We start from the raw sequence: 18,106 nt of genomic DNA, 5'->3' as shown, positions 1-18,106 counted from the left end.
GGATTTGATAAGAATATGGGATAGCCTGCAGTGATCAAGCGCAGTGTTCAGCTAGGTGAGTGTACTGACCAGCAGTCTGTTCGTATCTGACTGCCCTGTTTATCTTCTTTTCCTTCTATTTGCCTACACATGTTCCTCCCCAATCCACCCTGACCTCTCTCTTTCCATACCTTTGTTCCTTCACCTAAGCATTCCATAATACGTTTTCTACAGTCCCGGAATTTTCTTCCCTCTGCATCCCCAGTACAGTGAGTACTGTACCCCTTGCTTGGCATTCCTGTGAGAGTTTTTCATTCATTTCTCTTTGTGGGTTTCACAGGGGGCAAGTTGTCCTCCTTTGACAGTCAGAGGAGTCGTCAATGTGGTGTGCTCAGGTTACTATAGTTTCTCTGATCCATGCTGGGTCCTTGAGTTCTCTGTGGCTAGCCTTTAATCATGATGCCTAACACACATCCACCCTTGATTCTGCTTGACTTCGGATATCCTCCGTCTGCACTGTGGCCAGCTTCAGCTCTTGGGCCTATGCAGTAGTTCCCTAGCCTAGAAACAGCAAAGGAAAGTGGATTTTAGATACCTTCGATTTGCGATAAACTGTCTGCGTAGAATTCATCTTACCTTGCTTTAGCCATCTAAAGCTTAGGCAAAAGGTCTTCCACTGAAGCCCATAGAGGAGGAGAGGAGCTTTTCCAAATTGAGCCCATCTATCTTAGATGCCTACTCTAGGATGAGGTGAATCACTCTCTGGAGGTGCTTCATTTTCTCCGTTAATTAAAGGCAAAGCCTAAATGACTAGCTTAGGCTAAATGTCCAACTTTTAGACTATCAAAATGATGGCAGTTGAATCCTACTTTCCACATTTTACCTTCAGTGCTGGAGGCCATGTCTCTGGGTAACACATGATGTACAGTTCAATGCACTTAACAGTTCGTCTCAAGCTATTACTTCCCTTATCTGTGAGAGTCTCACAGAAATAAAACTACCGTCTGTACACAGTGCAGGTCCTGATGGAAAAATACTGTCAAGGGTCAATACACGGAGCTGAAACTTGGGAACTGTAGTCTGTATTACTGATGTGTGTGGCATAAAGAAGATGGAACGAGCGGGATTTGATTTTCTGTGATCTTTCATGTCCTCACTAAGTCTTCACCAACAGAGAAGTTCATGCCAGTGAGCAGCCCTAGGTGTGCACTGGAAGCGCCTGGAGCGATCTAACCACTGGAGCTGTCATCTGCACTGCAAGTGGGGCGCTCTGCATTGCACCCCGGTGCCCGAGTTCAGCTGTGGTTCCTTCAGGAAGGAAACCACTGTGACCCAAATGGCAGTGAGTTTGTCTGGATTCTGCAAGAGTATTTGTAAGACAAATTTGCACTAAAAATACCCCATCCTGCGCACTGAATTCACTGATATACCTGAGTGCTGTCTAGCTTTGGCACAGAGTTGTGGTGAAGATCTTGGTTGTTATTTCCTTTCTGAGTGCCTCAGTTCCTTCCAGAGATTAAGATGGAGATGATAGTTATTTCCTCCTGTCTATGAAGCACACTGAAAATTGGGGATGGAAAGCACTGTAAAACTCTAAAATAGGAGGAATTTTTCACTTACATTTAGGAGCATGACTCCTTTTTCTTTTCACTTTTTCTCTTTCCTGACAACAGCTACTTATTGATTTGTGTCCTTGCTCCTTATCTGTCTGGTGCATGAATAGTGGACGGACGTGGCTTTAGCAGTATCAGGTTTTTAAGACAAATGAGAAAGTTTAAAACATGTTGTAGCTCAAACGTAGCTTTTGATTTCTTAGCTATGCTGGTCCTGGCAGAAGAATGGAAAGAAGATCTACAGCAGCATGAAGGAAGAACCCAATGAAACGTGCAATAATAGAGTCATGGTAGAGAAAAATAAGTATTTCTATCCCCAGATATTTAATTGTATTGGAAATTATATGATTTAATTATCAAAGCACAGTAATTATGACCCATACAATACTAATGACTATTGGCAACAAGGCTCACGAGGACACACAATCTAATTAGCTTTAATGGGATGGATTTAATAATACATTGGATTAACATCTGTTAGAACCATGTATCAAGATTTATTGTTCTCTGAATAAATATTGACCTCTTGCTCTCAGGTCAATGAATCTTAAGCTTGCCTCCACTTAAATGAGTATCTGCTTATTACGTTAGCACTCTTCTGTTTCCTATCACCAACTTCAGTAGGAGGAGAGGGGAGCTGCACTTCCCTCCTGCTTCATCACATGCTTCTTTAAGAAACAGCAAGAAAGCATTGAATTTGCAAATAGAGGAAAAAAAGGGTTGGGCCTAAACTCTTTGTCCTTTCTTCACATGAAACTACTCTTCCTTAGTCTTGCTTGATAAGTAGAAATTTCAGAAATGTTCAGAAACAAATCAATTACTAGTAATGCCATGGGAAAAGCGTAGCTTGCATCATCTGCTCAATTAAGTGGCCTTTATATTTTGTGTAATGTTGTGAATGGTGTCAGAAATATTTGTGGGGGTGAGTGGGAGGAACTCCTGCTCCTTCCTGTGTACTGAGATACAAAGTTTTCTCTAGGACTTCAGATTCCATTTAGTGCCTCAGAGATTTAAGCACAGATTCCTTTCTAAGTGTAGGCGTCTCGAGAGGATTGAGGTGGAATATGTTTCTTTTTTGTGCCTACATGGGAAGGATTCCTTGTTACTCTCCAAAAGGGTCGGTCAGAAATATCTACAAGTCTTACAAAATTTCTTATAAATGAGAAGAGTTCCTCTAAAAGCAGTAGCAAATACTTGAGACTGATATCTCTTCAGCAGATATTTAGAACCTTCCTTTCAAATTTAATAGAGTTATAAGGAAATGTGTGTTAGTCTAACTCTACTGCAGGTGAATTCAGCTATAAAACTCCTGGTGACTTCAATGGCAGACTTCTGTAGGTGAATGTTGATTAATGTAGAGAATCTTTTCTGGAGCCACTGATCAATCAGAGACTTTATAAATTTTGTACGACGATTATTTGTATTTATTGAATTCTGTGGAACCTTTTCAATAAATGAAGTGAAATCTAGCAGACTTTAATGCATGAGTTTTATGTATTAGATCATAACTGCTTTCAAAGATCAAAAGATTGTTCTTGCGCATTCCCTCCCTTTCTCTTCTGCTGGTGCTAAAGCCTGACAAAAAAATGCAAGTTTATCACCTTTTTTCACCCTACTGTTCTTTTGCTTTGAATTGTACAATTTTTAACTTTTTGGTGTGATTTATAGGTAGCTGTGGCACTAAGGGAAATTGTGGCATTTGCCATGGTCCAGAGTGGATACCTGGTCAGACTGGCAAAAGAATAAGTTTCTCAGAGCAGTTTGGTGTACAGGATTAGAGGATTTAATCTGTGCCTCTGAATGCTAAGCCATATCAATAAGGGTGTAGCATAGGCCCGAGGTTAGCAAATTTTTTATTCTGTGTATTCCTTTTGAGGTAAGTATATTGTTACAAATCTCTGCAAGAGGGATGCTAAATTTTGAGCCCAGTGTGGCTCTCCCCCTCCAACTGCCCTTAAATTATCTAGGGATTGACTGCAGCCTAGTTCCATTTAGCTAAGACTTTTATTAATCATAATTACCTATATTTTGGTTCTTTAGTTTGCAAATACTTTTAGGTGCAGATCATTATTTTCCCTTCACTTTCCACCCTTGCAGACTACAAGAAAATTTGCAGATTTTGAAACCCTAGGGATCCTGGTTTGTTCTTCCAGTTTCCTGATTGTCCGTGCATTTAAGCATGTAACATGTTGTATTTAAGTTGTAGATTTAAAAAAAAAAAACAACATGCTCACCGGGCATGAGGAGAGGAGGAAGGCTGAGCTGGAATGAACGTTGTCCTGGGACAAGATGTACATGAGGAAACTGTTGTTGACTTTGATGGGGCTCCCCATGGAATGGTTTGGTGGCCTTTAGTTCATGTCCAGATCAGGCTTTAAATAAATGGGTCTCAGGTAGGCAAAACAATTCAAATAACTGACAGTTATTGGTCTCATAATTCACTAGGTGGAGGGGGAGAGGGGATAGTTTTCTTTGTTAAATTGGGTGATCAGATCAGACAGCAGCCTTGCTTTTATGGTAGCAGTCTGAGTCATGGTAGCCACCATCCATCCCCTCATCCCCGCTCAAGAGATTGTAAGCAGCCTCTGAGAAGGTCACTATGATGTTTTTAAAGGAGGAAAAGAAGGACACAAAAGATATCTTGTTTTGTTGTAGTACTCATTTTTCTTTAGGTCTGGTTAAAGAATATGAACAAAGATGCACTGCTGTTCTTTAATCCTTACTGTAATGCAAATACTGAAGGTGCTGCTACCTTATGCCAGAAGCTGACTTGTACAACTAGTAAATAAGCTCCTAACAGTTGGGAATCGTTCCAGGTTTCTGAAGTGACATTCCTTTTTCTACACCAGAAGTGTGTTGATTTTTCGAACTTGTGTCACCTTATAATATAATCTTGCCATTGTAAAGTACTCCTCCCAACCCCAGACATTCACATTGCACTGTGATTTCTTTTTTCTCCCCAATGGAGTAGAACAGAAGCTCATCCCTATGCATGCAAACTAAAAAGGATGCTTTTTCTATTAGTTACTCTTGCTTTCAAGATGTCAAGCTACTCTCTCATCCTGGATGGAGAAGGGGAGCTTGTCTTTGGCAGGGTTGAAAGACCGGAAAACCTAGTCACTAAAATGGGAACTTAACAAAATGTTGCACAGTAGAACCTCATGTATGCTATGAAGGCTCTTAAAATAATTGTTTTTATAAAACCAGTAGTGCTCAACTCTTGTTGAAACGGATCAGAGTGCTGGATTCATAGCATTGTGTGCTAGCCTGTGGAGTTTTCTTAATGCCTACACTTTCCACATGGCTTGTTAATAAAACACAGAAATGACAGAAAAATAATAAGAAATCCATGTGAATTGTCTTGAAAAGCCACACGTGCTCAGACAGAAGAAGACATGGAAATGAGCACCTGGAAATCTGTGCTGTTCACCAATGTACGTTTTAGCTGTAAGTAAAAAACATACACAAACTTCTTTAAGTGCTGATTCTGTTCTGGGTGCTGTCAGTTCTGGCTCCTCCTTTTCAGAAGTGAATACCTTCAGTGTAAAAGCCTTTGTCTGAAGGCTCTTTTTTGTTGCATAAATGACTAGCTAAAGAAGTCATTTAAGGCAATCAAAATCCGAAGCCAGCCCACAATCTCCTATTAGTCAGGTCATTTTCAGTGATTTGTGGGGTCTATTAATGTGTCTTCTGGCAAAAAGCAGCGCGTGAGAAGATGATGAGCAAAATATGGCAGTGTAGACATACTGCACAGCCCTGAGTTGAAGGTGCATGGAGAATGTTGGTATCAGGACAAAAGTACAGCAGCATCTCTTCTCCTTTGGTATGTTAGTTACTCCAAAGAATGTGGAAGCGGTTACTGCTATTTTGACAAATGCACTTATTTCTCCTTTTGTTGCCTGGTGTGGCACAAGGGGAACACTGGCGCAATACAGTACGGCAATAATTTATTAGTGGTTTAGGGATGTGGGCCCAGAACAAATTCTAGACAAAAGAAAAACATGTTTGGGTTTTACAGAGTGCCTTGGCTACAAGAACAAAGCTGTGATTGGGTGTGCAAATATTTGGTATTTCGATTGTCCCAGTTGGGGTGACAGCTGACAAATGGTCTGAGTTTGTTTTTAATTATCACCAAAAGGGAAAAAGCCTGTTGTTTTAAAGCCAGCAACTGATGTTGCAGCAAAAGGCAAGAAAAGATATTTAACAGCGGAGGATATACTTTCTCAGTGTTATAGTATGTTGAAAGCACTATTACTTCCAAATATTTGTAGTATTTATCTAGTTTTGTGATTACAACCAACGAAGGAAAGTATTTTGTTCACTTGTATTGCATCCAGTGATCGATATTAAAATGGCAGCTACTGTTCTTACTTAATACTGACTGGTATCATTGATATCAAAGTTGTCTTCTGCAGTCACACTGTGAAATGCAGCAGGTATGTTGTGACAGATGCTTGAGAGACCTATTTGGCACAGAAATTATTTAATTTATATCATACTAGTGTACAGAGCACCCTTGAGGTATCAGGGCTGATTACAATAGATGTATGAACACATAGAAACGTTACTGCCCTGAAGGGTTATATGCCTCCTGTGAAGGGAAAAAGAAACATGTTACCCAAAAGAGATGGAGTGATTTGTCCAAACAGCCTCTGGCAGGGTTAGGGACCAGTCTTATTTGTTGAGTCTGTATCCACTACTTCAACCACTGTGCTATCATTTAAACCAGGTAAGAAATAATATTGTGAAGTCCCACTGAAATTAATAGCCCGTATGTAAAAATTTAAAATTGTGTCCAAATACTTCACTGAAATGGGGAGTTGTTTACTTTTTTGGTGGCAATTGTTGTACAATAGTTGTTTTCTTATGAATATACATGAATCCGAACTGATCATTTCTAGCAGGAAGCATAACTTGTCTGACTTTGAATAGCCAATAAGTTGCCTTTTAAGTAACAATCGTGAACTCGCAAATGAAAATTTGCCCCTTCTGGGGGAGCCAAAACAGATATTTGTGGTCAGATGAGAGAGACTGTTGTGTATAAACTTGTCTTCCATTGCAAGGAATAATTGAGGCAAGAACACAAAATGTGTTTTCCATTTTTGTGAAATCATGAGAATGTGATCTTTCCATTTTGTCAAAAGGGCAACTTTTTTTTTTGTCTTCTAGCTACAAATCTTCAGCCAATTTCTAGTGCCGTATTCAGTACCTCGGAAAATTTCATCAAGGCTGTATTTGAGGAAGAGAAATAGTTTGAGCTGCTAATACACTCCTGTCCTTCCGACACCGTCTAGCCTAGAAAGGTTATTGATTTACTGCGAGTGTGGCTTTCTCTAGTAAAAGCTGAAGACTGTTTGCAAACTGCCACCTGAAGCAGACACATAAGGAGGAAATTTAGATAATTGCATTCTGCTTCCATTGAAGTCTGTGGCAATTTTGAAATGAGTTTCAGCAGGAGCGGAATGGGGTCTGGTGACTGGGAGTAGCTGCTGCCAGCAGCTGGAATAGCTCTTCAGCTTTATGTTGCGTAGATGCTAGTGACCTGGGAACTGTTCGAAAGATTTGGAAAAATGTTTCTGATAGCAGTTGCCAGTATTAACACCAGTTTTTACAGGCATTCTGACTTTATAATACTTGCTGGGCTAGCACGGTTAAAGTCATTCACACTATTCAAAGCTGTTCACAGGAGATTTCCAGCCAGATTTTGCCAATGGAACAGGCAGTCCCATGAATTTTCTCATACTTTCTGTCTTTTCTAGAGGCCAAAAATTGTAGATATTTCAGTTAAGCAGTGTCAGCACTTTTGATCCCACATATTTATGGTTGTACAAATAATGGATTTTTTGGTTTGGCCATTGAATTAAGAAACTGGAAGCAACTTCTTGGTTTTCGTTAACCAGAAAGATTTTTTTGTTTTCAGACAAGCTAAAATGAAGCAATTTGCTTAGTTTCGGTTTCCTCAGCCCGTTTCTACTGGCTGCAATAAAAATGGGTCAACTTCCAATTGAATTTAAGTTTTAATTGAAAACAGTGTTTTGAAACAAATACTCAAAATATTTTTGTTTCAAAAATTTGGAAAACCTTTAGGGTTTTCTGATTTCTTTATTTTTCTGGCAAATGCTATCTTTTCACTTGGGCTATTTGTCAAATTCACAATTTTTTTCACCCCCTGAAGCAATATGTTTTCATAAACTCATTGCTTAGCAGAATATTTTTACCCAGCATTGTTATCAGTTAGCAACTCATTCCTGTTGCCTTAGTGTTGAAATACAAAATTTACAGAATGTTGCTTTTAAAGAGCATAGCCTCTAGCCTACAGTTTGGAAAAGTATGTGTGATATGTCAACATCTGGTATAACTAGACTAATACAACTAGATTCAGTGTGAATGACGGCTGTACAGGTAGCATTCGGGTAACAGAGGTACAGTGTCAGAGGCATAGAAAATAATTTGTGATAGGACAGTTTGAAAATAGTATATTAGGTCTAAAATGAGATCCTGTACAGATTAAGGGAGGGCACAGAGAAAGAAATTTATAACCAAGGTTGGACATGGTCTTCCATCATCAGCAAGCTATTCTGCAGTTGTCCAACCTGAGCTTTCTTGCACTTTCAGCATATCTGTTAATTGCAATTGTCAGAGACAATATTAGAGCAGAAAGAGGCTAATTAAAACCAGTAGGTGTTTATTTCTTTATTTCAGCAAGAAGAAGAAGGAAGCATATTTGTAGGGAAAATCTGCTTCTCTTTAGGACAACTTATTTGGCTATCCATACCCAGCAGCATTAGTGCATTCAAGGTTGGGGGCTCGGTGGATTTACCTCATACGAACAAAAAAGCTACAGTACTCTTTTCTGTCCCTTGTCATCAGAAAGCATCAGCTATTTTGGGCTGAGTATAGGACTTGAACCATAGAAGTTAATGGGATTGTGTGATTTGAAATAGCTAGAAACCCGGTTATCTTATTATGATTTTTTTTTTATAGGTAGAATAAACTTTTACAAACCAATTCTAATTACAAATGCCTATACTGTTCAACAGGAGGCAACTTACAGTGAATTAATTCCAAAGCATAATACTGTGCCATGACTAATGGGGTAGGAACATCACCTATTTAACAGAGCTGCTCTGGAGATTTCACTTTACACAAGAAACCCATGCACTAGGAAATTGTTCTTGGCTTAAGAAACAGGCTTACATAGCTTGACCACTGTGAGAATGGTTTCGGAGGCCTTGCTAGCTGGAAGGTCAAGAAATTATCTCAAATAACTGTTTCATCAAGTCCTGTGAAAGGATTTTAAGTGTCCAAACTTGGGAACTAGCTCTTGGAGACACTAGGTACATGCTTCTGCTGCTGAGAATGTGCTCAACTCTGCTGATGAGTTGGTCTTTAATGGTTGTTGCTGAAGTATGTTATGCAGAGTTTGGTGGAAATTCTTGAAGTGTTGGAGAATATTGCATTGAATGCCATTGACGAGTCAATTAGGGGGAACACAGTGGTTTTTAAGGTATTGCCATATGGTATGATTATGCAAAACCACTCTTCTCAAGGATGCTTGAGATATGGAGAGGGAGATATATTGCTTTCCTGATCCTCCCGGTGCACTAGATACTTCAGCTGTAGTGTCCAAGCTGGTCTTGGCTACTTATCACAGTGCTCTGTGTGTGTATGTGCTGGGAAGGAACACTGGCATCTTCCATGTGAATATATGTGAGGTTCAGCTGTGGTCTGGACTCTTAATAGAAACAGCTTAAACTTTAGGGCTGAAACTTTCTGTCGTTTGTGGTGTGGCTGAGTGCTGGCTGACAGTAGGAGAACCATAGAATCATAGAATGGTTTAGGTTGGAAAGGACCTTGAAGATCATCGAGTTCCAACCCCCTTGCCATAGGCAGGGACACCTCCCACTAGACCAGGTTGCCCAAGGCCACATCCAGCCTGGCCTTGAACACCTCTAGGGATGGGGCCTCAACAACTCCTTTGGGCAACCTGTTCCAGTGCCTTACCACTCTCAAAGTGAAAAATTTCTTCCTAATATTTAATCTAAACTGCCCTCTTCCTGTTTAAAGCCACTTTCCCTCGTCCTATCACTCCATGCCCTAGTAAAAAGTCCTTTCCCAGCTCTCCTGTAGGCCCCCTTTAGGTACTGGAAGGCTGCAATAAGATCTCCCTGGAGCCTTCTCTTCTCCAGGCTGAACAGCCCCAACTCTTTCAGCTTCTCCTCATAGGAGAGGTGCTCCAGCCCTCGGATCATCCTCGTGGCTCTCCTCTGGACATGCTCCAGCAGGTCCATGTCCTTCTTATGCTGGGGACTCCAGAGCTGGATGCAGTACTCCAGGTGGGGTCTCACGAAAGTGGAGTAGATGGGCAGAATCACCTCCCTTGACCTGCTGGCCACACTTCTGCTGATGCAGCACAGGATATGTTTGGCCTTCTGGGCTGTGATCATACATTGCTGGCTCATGTTGAGCTTCTCGTCAGTCAGCACACCCAGGTCCTTCTCCTCAGGGCTGCTCTCCAGCCATTCTCTGCTGAGCCTGTATTTGTGCTTGGGATTGCCCCAATCCACATGTAGGACCTTGCACTTGGCCTTGTTGCACTTCATGAGGTTGGCTTGGGCCCACCTCTGCAGCCTGTCCAGGTCCCTCTGGATGGCATCCCTCCCCTCCAGCATGTCTACCTCGCCAAAGAGCTTGGTATCATTGGCAAACTTGCTGAAGGTGCACTCGACCCCACTGTCCATGTCGCTGACAAAGATGTTGAACTGTACAGGTCCCAGTACCGACCCCTGAGGAACACCACTCGTCACTGGTCTCCACTTGGAAGAAGATATTATCCTGTCACCCGAGTAGATGGAGAAGGAGCTGAACTACTATGTAATTTTTGCTCTAGTTTAAAAAAGCTCTGCTATTAATAGTAAGAGAAACATGAGATGTTACGGCCTCTATGTAAGTCTGCCCGGGGAGACTGTGATGCACACATCAGTCCTCAGGCAAAGCAGTTCCCTGGGCTTCTGGTTGCACAGAGTGCAGCTCTGCTGCAGGATGTCCTTCCGCACACTGCACCTCCTCCCCACCTTACTAGGTGGAAGAAGGACGTGCCTGGGAGCTAATATGTTGCTGAAGTGACTGTTTGAAATAATAATCTCCTGGGTGGATTGGCAGGGGAGGCCAACAGTGGGAAGGAAGAGGTGAAGGGAGCAAAGGAGAGAAGACAACTTTGGTTTTAGGATACATTACATTTAGAATTCTGAGGCTGTCCCACTGACGGGCCATGTAACGAACTAGATTTACAATTTGAAGTAAGTTCTGTAGTAAAATAATTGAAGTGCCGAAGCAATCTCTCTCTCACTAAATTGCTTTCCGAGGAGTCTATCCTGAACGGGGCTGTGCAGCTCTTTTTGATATTTGACCATCCTCAGGTCTCATTGACTTGAGTGGGAGTTAAACACATTGAACTCCTCACTAGGCAATTAGTTCCTTATAGGTCTAATTTTTTTTGCTGCAAAGTGGTACCAGCATTTACTTTCAGTTAGCAGTCATGCCCTGTGTGCCTCAAGTCCAAGCCTTAGTATGCATGTGTCATTTAATGGTTCTTTTGTGAGATGTACTTAAGCATTTGTGCCTATATTTTGTTCCTTACGGCTTTCTGTGGGTAGGACCCGTGGTAGTTTTGTAACGCTGACTGCATCGTGTTAGAAAATAGAACATGAAAAATACTTGATGTAGGATTTTTCAAAAAATAATTCTGTCAAAAGCCTGTAAGACAGTTTTATGTTTTGTTTCTTTTAAGTAGGAAGTGTTTGTTTTGCCTTCAAAAAGGGACAGATGCACTTCAAATTAAGAGGACAACTTCATTAGCATGGAGGATGAATGAGACAATTAATGAGATAACGAAAGTGAGATTTTTCTATGTTTCCTTTCCATGAGAGAAGACCTACTGAAATGCAGTATATTTACAGTCCTCAAATTACTGATGCTCTAAATGTTTTTGCTTTCATGGTCTCCATTTGTGCTGCTGCACATTTTGGGATGATAGATTGTGGAGCACTGGGTGTTGAGATGAAGAGAATCAATAGTGTGATACAAAAGATGAAATAACTGTGATGGAACATCAATAAAAGCTAAAAGTTGCCAAAGGGATTTGAATCTTAAAGAAAAGCTTGAGAAAGCGTATCAAGAAGAATTCGCTTCTCCCCTTGCACTTATAGTGTCTTTATTCCACGAGCAAAAGTCACTTGGGGGTGGAGGAATTTTTTCTTTTCTGTATGTATATGGTGCCCAGCACAATGCCTCCTGGACGTGGTGTCTTCTGAGCACTGTCACAGTGTCATTGCTATCTCAGTCCATAGCTGGTGTGAATAAAAATGGAAGAGTAGAGCTCTTGGAAGACTTGCATGCTGTTAAAGGGTTCAATGTATGCAAACTGTAGGAAAAGTAGAAGAATTTTTGTCATGACGAAGTTAAGAGAACTTAAAAAAAAATAAAAACAAAGTTGAGAGAACACTGTTTAAGAGAACATGTGTTGCGGGTCCACGCAGTAGTGTGCGTTCCCATTTGACTCCACCACTGGCAAATTGTGCAAGAACAGTTATAACGCCCAGATTTTGCTCTGGTGTTAGCACTGCACGGTACTGCGTTCAGCAATTTGTTAGGATGCAGTTTGGAATATTTGGTCTGAAGCAGAGAGGTTTGTTTGCCGAGTAACATACTTTTCAGGATGAAGGTGGCTGTCTCATGCAAAATTGCTACCGTCTCTATCTGTCCTGGAGCAGTGCCTGTTTGCTTTTTTTTTTTTCTTGAGTATGAACTAAATTAGGTTAGTCTGAAGTAATTCTGAGCTATAAAGCAAGAAAACTGAGGAATCCTTGAATCATTTGCTAGGCAGACAGAAACCCAGGTGGGTGATGGTATAGGGATATATTTGATGACTTCGGTTTCTAAGTGACGTACGCATTGCAGATGCACAGCAGAATTGTGCTTTCATTAGGATCTTTACGCAGGAGGCACACCTGGAGCTCCACATTAGATTTTATGGTAAAAGGTGCTACTGAATGTGACTGCAGGTATCTCAGTATGCCTCTTAACAATTCTGTTGTAATTCTGAGTGTGCCTGTCCTCATTGTTGTCTTCTTGTTTCCCAAATGTTTATCAGAACTACTTTCACAACTTCTTTCTCCTTTTTTGCTTGCAGCAATATGCAAAACCCCAAAATTCTGATTGCACGTTGCATTCTGAAAAGATATTCGTTGCTTTCATGTGCATCATTCATACTGATGTCGCACTCCAGACTTTAATTAGAATCCTGACTCTATCACTCTCATAGTTTAAAAAAATAAACACTAAATAAACCACATAGCTTTGTCACAAAGATAAACCTAAATCAGAGAGGTACATTAAATTACTACTGCAAACACTCCTCTCAATTCAACGTACATCTTGAAACAATGGTAATTTAGATATGTACCACTAAACAAATACGTGAAAGCTAGGTTGTTAAGTGTGGAAAACTTCAGCTGTTTCTATCTAAGCAAACTGCATGGGACTTGCCTACTAAGATGTGTGATGTAAAAATAAAGGTATTAAGGCAAGATTGGCATAATCATTTTTTCTTCGCAGATCAGGTGGCAGTTTCTGGCACTAAATTTTAGAGCTGAAATAATGCAGAAACCAAGGTTAGGCCATACATCTATTTGCTCAGTTTAAAGTCAAACTGTCACAAAAGAAAAAAAAGGAATGCACTGTTTTGAAATACATTAGTGTTATTATTAAGATATTAAAATTTAACACATTTTTAAAAATACTGCTTTTGTAAAAAGACTTACTTGTGTTGAATTCCGTCTTCCAAGGAAGTCCTTAATCCAGCAGTGCCTTTAAGCTTATGACTGGTTTCAAGCATGAGAACACAGAACTACTCACGCGCTTAAAGTTAAGCACAAGATTAATTGGGCAAGGTTAATAGCCCTGCTGGGATGAGATCAAGTGTTCAGCTGTAAGGACCTGACTCTGCCAATCTTACTCATGGGTTCTTTTTTTTCTGCAGTGAGACACCTATGAGATTTCATCCCATTCAACACAAGAATGGTGTAGCCAAATGCTACTTAAGCTTTAAAACTAAGAGATGAAATCTTAAGCTCCAGGATCAGTCCTTCGCCCTTAATATTGCATCCCATGGACTTCTTTGGCAGCTTACATTTCACAGGGGTTCAATGGAGAATGTCCTCTAGGGAAAGCCGCTTTGCAGGTGTGGCAGGAGAAGGTCCATCAAGGCGAGTAATCAGGCCTCGCCTAGTTAGCACAAGGAGTGAAACTGCCTTTTACCCACTGCAGTAGCGTTCTTCCTGAGTTCAAACCTTTGATGTAAGTCAGGAACACCAGGGACCTTAACCCAAGCTTTCCCATGCCACAGATGAATGCTCCGAGCAGCAGGCTTTTGAGGGTTTTGGGTCTTGCTCTGATTCTTCTAGGAGTCCCAGAATTGAGTCCCTGAGGGTCTCAATGCACAGTCTGCTTCTAAACCTGCAGGTCCGAGCTTTAATATTACTTGGGGCAGATAGTGGGGAGGCAGGCAAGGGCTGCAAAACTCAGACACTTCAAAAAAAACTTTATAAGTCATGAAATACAGTTCCTGCCCAAACCTGCTGTACCTCTGAGTGTGACGTCAACCCTTTTTTGTCTCTATTTTTAGGTTGCTCCTATAGTTAAAGAAAGGATGATGAAGAAGGGCAGCATGATGCTCGGGTACCAGCCTCATCAGGGCAAAGTCAACTTCTTCCGCCAGGTGGTGATCAGCCCGCAAGTTAGTCGAGAGGACATGGACTTCTTGCTGGACGAAATTGAACTGCTTGCTAAGGACTTGTAGCTGTAGTTCCATAGCACCAGGTGCTGCTCACATGTGAAATTTGTGGAGAGAGAATGGCAGCAGCATTCTGGTGCTATTTTGTGAAAGGTAGTAGAAAGCTTGACATATAGTTTGGAAACTGTCATTTTACAGAGTGGTATTGAGAGCTTTGCAGGTAGAACACCCCTTCACAGGAAAGTATTTGCTGATGGGGGCTGAGAGTGGCCGGGGCAGGTCAGTGCTTGCAGCACCGCTGCTGCCATTCTGGGAAGTCTTTCCTCAAGAAAGGAGCACTTCTGAAAATGGTGGCTACGTCCCAGGGAGGGCAGCTATTTATGGAGTACCTGTGCACAGTGTGGCTCAAACTGGTCACTTACATATGCAGGCAATACTCCTCTGAAGTTACTGTTAGGAGTAGATTTAGCTTAGTGAACTTTAAAATTCTAGTTGATACTCTCTACTGTCAATGTTTGAGTTTGGTATGCGTTTAAGGGTAGAGGCCCGGTTGGTAATTACACTGATAAGGCTGGAAATGGTGGACTTACACGAAGAGCTCCCCAAGGCCCCTAACTCAGTGGATTGCCCATGTTTTCCGCTGTGAGCACAGGCAGAGTGCAGGGCAGGGGTCCGGTGGGGTTGTGCAGTCGCCATCCTGGGAGGTTTGCAGGACCCACCTGCACAAAGCCCTGAGCAACCAATATTGACCATGCCTCCTTCAGCAGGTTGAACTAGATGACCTACTAAGGTCCCTTCCAACCTAACTTGTGAGTCTATGAAATACAATCATTGGGCCCAGTCAGGGTTTGCCAATGTTGTCCGCCCAAAATATCACCACCACTTTAGCAGAGTGGAGAATATTGGAATAGCACTTAGAACTTCTTACTTCTTTGTTAATAGGAGTTACCTATAATTTCTGAACTGCTGTTCACCTTCCTCTGTTTTTAAAGTGTAAAAATTTATTTAGCAGCTTTTAGATGCACTTTAAAATTACAAGAAAGAAAAACAAATATATTTACCTGAAAGCTATATATATTTTTATGTATGGTGACTCTATATTAACAATATAGCAAAATAACTTATTTGTCATTTTCTGTTTGTAGTTTCCTACGGATTTGAGATGACTTGTTCTTATATTATCCGTGTATAATTTATATTTTGGCACTGAAATTAAGGTGGTGGTGATCAGAGAAGACCTGCCTGTGATTTTAGGATATGAAGAGTCTGAACATTTTTGGTCAATCTTAAATTGCAAAATTAAGTTCTAAACTTTGTGTTAAAAATTACAGTATACTTTTGATCTGTTTTTGTTCTATAAAATGACCCCTTTTATAAAGATAGAAATGTATTTATTGGGGTGAAGTTCTTGCAGCAAAATAATGGAAATAACCATGTCTTTCACCTTGTAATCAACACCTACTTTAATGTTTTGATGTTTGTTCTTTATTGTGTATTTGAGGTGGCACTGACCAATATGAACCTTTCTGCTATAATGTTTTCTGTCTTGCTGAAAGTTGTCATTAAACGCAATGCCTTCTTGTTTTCATTTCCTACATTGTACTAGGATCCAGCATTGCATGACATTCCTACTTCCAATCTCCAGGATGATGGTATGGAAAGTTTAACAGGGTCATGATAACCAAGGAGGTGACACTATCAAAGCAGTAGATATGAGCAAGAGTCACCCTGCAGCACTTGACAGATGTCTTTAACAGTGTCCTGGAAATGAATATTCTTGTGCTATTGTAGCGAGCCAATAGATTTTAAGCTGAAACCCACACTGATATTAGTATAAAAATGAGCATCACAATGTGGTCCCTGGATTCTGCCCTGTAATACCCACAGATCGTTTTATCATTTATTGCCTTGTCCTTTTGGCTATACCAGCTATCGTGATCTTGGAAAGCCCCTAACTAAATTCAGGGCCCGTAAGGCTTCTTTAGCCTCCCAGCCACCCTGGGTCAAGCGGAGAGTACGCAAGGGGTGCTGGATGGATGGGATGACTTTGCCGTTGCTTCTCGAGTTAGGATTGTTAGGATTGTTACCCCTTCTCCTTCTCTATTTTGACCTTGAAGGGAAAGACGGAATACAGTGTCAGGATGTTTTGATTATGGTCCAGATTCTTGGTGAGTACTTGATCAGGGGAAGCTATGTCACCTTCTGTCAGCTAAGAATTTGGTCCGTGGTGTTTTGTGACACCACTATTATCAAAATGGTGTTACTGTCTTGTTTCTCATCATGTTGTTAGTACATTTCTATGTTTCCAGATACTGTGACACTTATACCACATGTCAGACTGATGTAACACAGTTCCTTTCTGTAGCAGTAACAGCTATAGTATTTTTAAGTGAGAGCAAAACAGAACTTTTTTAATGTTTGCAGAAAATAGATCTTCAATCAACATGTGCACTGATTCTTTTCAAAGCTATAGGTTAATCTTCCAGTGTGGTGTGAGTACCTTATCTAATCTCTGTATATTTTCTATTATTTCTAACCCCTTATCACGTCCCAGGTGCACAATATGATGATCTTATTTCAGGATTAATGTTATTTTCTCATAGTTGTCTATTTAGGACTGGTATGTACAAAACGTCTATTTTGTAGCTGGTGATTTTAATAAACAGTGAAGTAAATGACACCCTTATAAATAAAGGCTGTGTTTGTCATTTGTCAATCTAAAATCGCATATATATATATATATATAAGGAAGGTACATCTGCAGAAACAACAAACTGCCAGCATAGTTTTAAAATGTGAAACCTAGTTTAATGCTGCTTCAGGATGTGGTTTATCTGTATGCTGTGCCCATATCATCTTTAATAAATGTCCTGGATGAAAATGTGTCACAATTTATCTTATTCTTGCTTTCAAATGCAGAAGTTAAATTGTCTTTGCAGAAATGGCCATTTTATTTATTTTTTTTACTCTTCTAGCTAGATGGGATTGGCCCATAAGCTCCCTCTCGTCATTACTGACAAGCACCATCTCTCAGGACACTAAGCCAAGTGCTGGAAGTAGTGAGATACAGGTATAAATCAGTGTAGAAGCTGATCCGCTGGCTGTTTGTAATTTCTTTTGTCTACTTCTAATAATCTTTTTTTCAATAGGAAATGAAGGAAATATTTAGAAGGGATGCTGAGGCAGTTTTTGCTCCTAGTTGTGCAGATGCATCTTGTGAGAACTCTGGGCATTTTGTGCTAGATCCATGTACAAAATCACGCACACAAATCATCGTGCCTGGAACAAGCAGTCCTGGTCTCAGGATTTCTAATATGATTTTCAGTGATAGATTAATACAAATCAATAGGGTTTGGTTATGTATTATTTTAGAGCTTCTAACTCACACCTGGAAACGCTTGCTGGATCGGACCCTGAGTGTTATTGCTGGGATCTTTCATTTCAACACCAGCAGTTTGGCACTCAGAACATCTCAGTTTACCTACTAAGTTTGTGCTTAGAGATTCAGATTTATCTTTATTTCTGTGAGACTGAATTGAAATTTATTTTCATTTATATCCTTCAGTGATGCATTAAGATGCTTTTCAATTATCGTTTGACCCTTAAAGGGCAAGAAATGTCCTTTAAGAAAAGCCTGGTAGAACTGGTAGAGTTAAAGAGCTGTTAAAGAGTAACAGGTAAGAGAGTAAAAACCTAAAAGCCTGAGGCTTCCTCATACACA

General features: G+C 40.6%; 1 protein-coding gene across 1 annotated transcript in view; it reads left to right on the top strand.

Annotated features, from left to right (window-relative positions):
- GADL1 (glutamate decarboxylase like 1) overlaps window positions 1-14,451 on the top strand; it is a gene marked incomplete at both ends in the record, with an annotated part of 81,721 nt that extends 67,270 nt beyond the window's left edge. Inside the window, one exon of the mRNA XM_082479314.1 lies at window positions 14,278-14,451. Within this exon, the coding sequence (XP_082335440.1) occupies window positions 14,278-14,451 (174 nt within the window). The remainder of the gene's footprint in view (window positions 1-14,277) is intronic.
- Window positions 14,452-18,106: the final 3,655 nt, after the last annotated feature.

The sequence above is a fragment of the Vanellus vanellus genome (genome assembly GCF_965231255.1).
Source record: "Vanellus vanellus genome assembly, chromosome: 2".
Classification (NCBI taxonomy): domain Eukaryota; kingdom Metazoa; phylum Chordata; class Aves; order Charadriiformes; family Charadriidae; genus Vanellus; species Vanellus vanellus.
This window is presented reverse-complemented; position numbering and strand designations above follow the sequence as displayed.